The sequence below is a fragment of the Limulus polyphemus genome, unplaced genomic scaffold (genome assembly GCF_000517525.1).
Source record: "Limulus polyphemus unplaced genomic scaffold, Limulus_polyphemus-2.1.2 Scaffold14321, whole genome shotgun sequence".
Classification (NCBI taxonomy): Eukaryota; Metazoa; Arthropoda; class Merostomata; order Xiphosura; family Limulidae; genus Limulus; species Limulus polyphemus.
This window is the reverse complement of record NW_013679931.1, coordinates 1-1,908: the sequence shown is the minus strand read 5'-3', so window position 1 is coordinate 1,908 and position 1,908 is coordinate 1. Positions and strand designations below refer to the sequence as shown.

Genomic DNA, 1,908 nt, shown 5'->3' with positions numbered 1-1,908 from the left:
GACTCATTTCGTCTAAAAAGCTGAGCAGACAACAATATAACGATTTGTTTCTTGACTCATTTCATCTAGAAAACTGAGTAGACAACAATATAACGATTTGTTTGTTGACTCATTTCGGCTAGAGAGCTGAGCAGACAACAATATAACGATTTGTTTGGTTGACTCACTCAGTCTAGACAGCTGAGCAGACAACAATATAGCGATTTGTTTGCTGACTCACTCAGTCTAGACAGCTAAGAGGACAACAATATTATGATTTATAAAGAAAACACAAACTTATTTCCAACAGAGACTGTAAAAATAACTTCATCACCATAACGGTTAGTGTTATTCTTCGGGAACATAAATGCTCTATAGAAATATAATTTATCCGTCACTGCTTCATATCGAGTTAAAATGTAACGTATTAAATATATTTTATCTATAACATGGGAAAATAGTAACAATTATGATAGTTCTTTAACAAACTTTCACCAGTAATAGGGAGTCGATTCTGTAAAGACGTATTGCAAAACGCTGAATATGAAGACTACTGGTAAAAAATTGATATTTTTAAACCATTCATAAACATGACTGACCAGCACCTGTGTATTGTCTAAAATTTAATAAATAATTAAAATCAGCGTTTCATATTTACACAATTTAAAAAATGATAAAATCGTGTAAATACGAAACGTTGATTTTAATTATTTATGGAATTTCAGATACGATTCAGTGGAAGTACTGACCCGTCATCTAACTTCTGACCATCTAAGTAAAACGTGTCTGAACATGTTCTTTAAAGAATTCAATAGGCAGTTGTACGGACAGGCTACCTGGAAAACACTGAACTTGAAGGACATAACGTCAACCAAACTCAATGTTTTCCAGTCTGCCAATCGAGAAACATATGGCACATACGAACTTAATGTTGACCATTACGCTGTCTTACCTAGTATAGCCATCACAACGTTATCTTTTAATATTTCTATTGTTCCTCTGGATATGAAGAATAACGCCGTTAACACATCTCCGCGATGTACTAAATTATCTCCAGAGGGCGCATGCGTCGTCTTAAATTTCATGGAAAGTGCTCGTAGACAGCCTGGAGGTGCACCTTTAAAGGCTGAAGTGTTTTCTAAGAGATTTCTGTTTAGGTGGAGACAGATGTCTGCTTGAAGACATTCAGGAAAACCCTTTAATACCTAGAGGAAATATATCAACCATCTCTCTTAGTTCATTAAATAGTCATTTGTTACAGTTAGTTGCGTATAGTTATTTATTATTAATCAAGACATTACGTTGAATTTAATGCAAAATTTGAACTACAATCCCCTGATATGGAAATACGTAATGGGCACGTTAAAATCAAAGTGGTAAAATTATTATCTGTGGTAACGTGCTGGTAGAGAACAGAAAATTAAACAAAATCGTCTTCATAAATGGTTTAGTTTAAATTTTAATTACCAGTAATTTAAAGAATAAACAGTTTTACGATACTAATGTAAGTGGTAATTGAAGGTCAACTGTTTGAAGGTCGTGATTGTAGGTGTAGTTTAAACAATGGATTTTAGAAGTTATGCTTGAAATAAACACTGCAAAACAAATAAAAACAATCATATTTTTCAGTTGATGAAGATATTAATCAGAATAAAAAATTTCAATCAAAGAGTTACGTTCTGTGTACTTAGGCTTAACAGCCAGGTGAGAGAACCTCGGAGTTCAGTTAGTTATAGCCGTGCCTAATTTTGAATTAATGACCAGAGGAAAGGGGGAACCAGTAACAGCCTTTGTTCAGCTCTTTGAACCAAATAAGGAGAATGCCTATCACTTTGATAACGCAGTCACAGCTCAAAGTATGGTTTGTTTGTTTGTTTCTGAATTTCGCGCAAAGCTACTTGAGGGCTATCTGCGCTAGCCGTCCCTCAT

General features: G+C 34.4%; 1 protein-coding gene across 1 annotated transcript in view; it reads right to left on the bottom strand.

Annotated features, from left to right (window-relative positions):
* Positions 1-1,184, bottom strand: part of LOC111084166 (potassium voltage-gated channel unc-103-like) — a gene marked incomplete at both ends in the record, with an annotated part of 3,421 nt that extends 2,237 nt beyond the window's left edge. The window contains one exon of the mRNA XM_022380952.1: positions 932-1,184. Within this exon, the coding sequence (XP_022236660.1) occupies positions 932-1,184 (253 nt within the window). The remainder of the gene's footprint in view (positions 1-931) is intronic.
* Between the last annotated feature and the right edge of the window lie 724 nt (positions 1,185-1,908).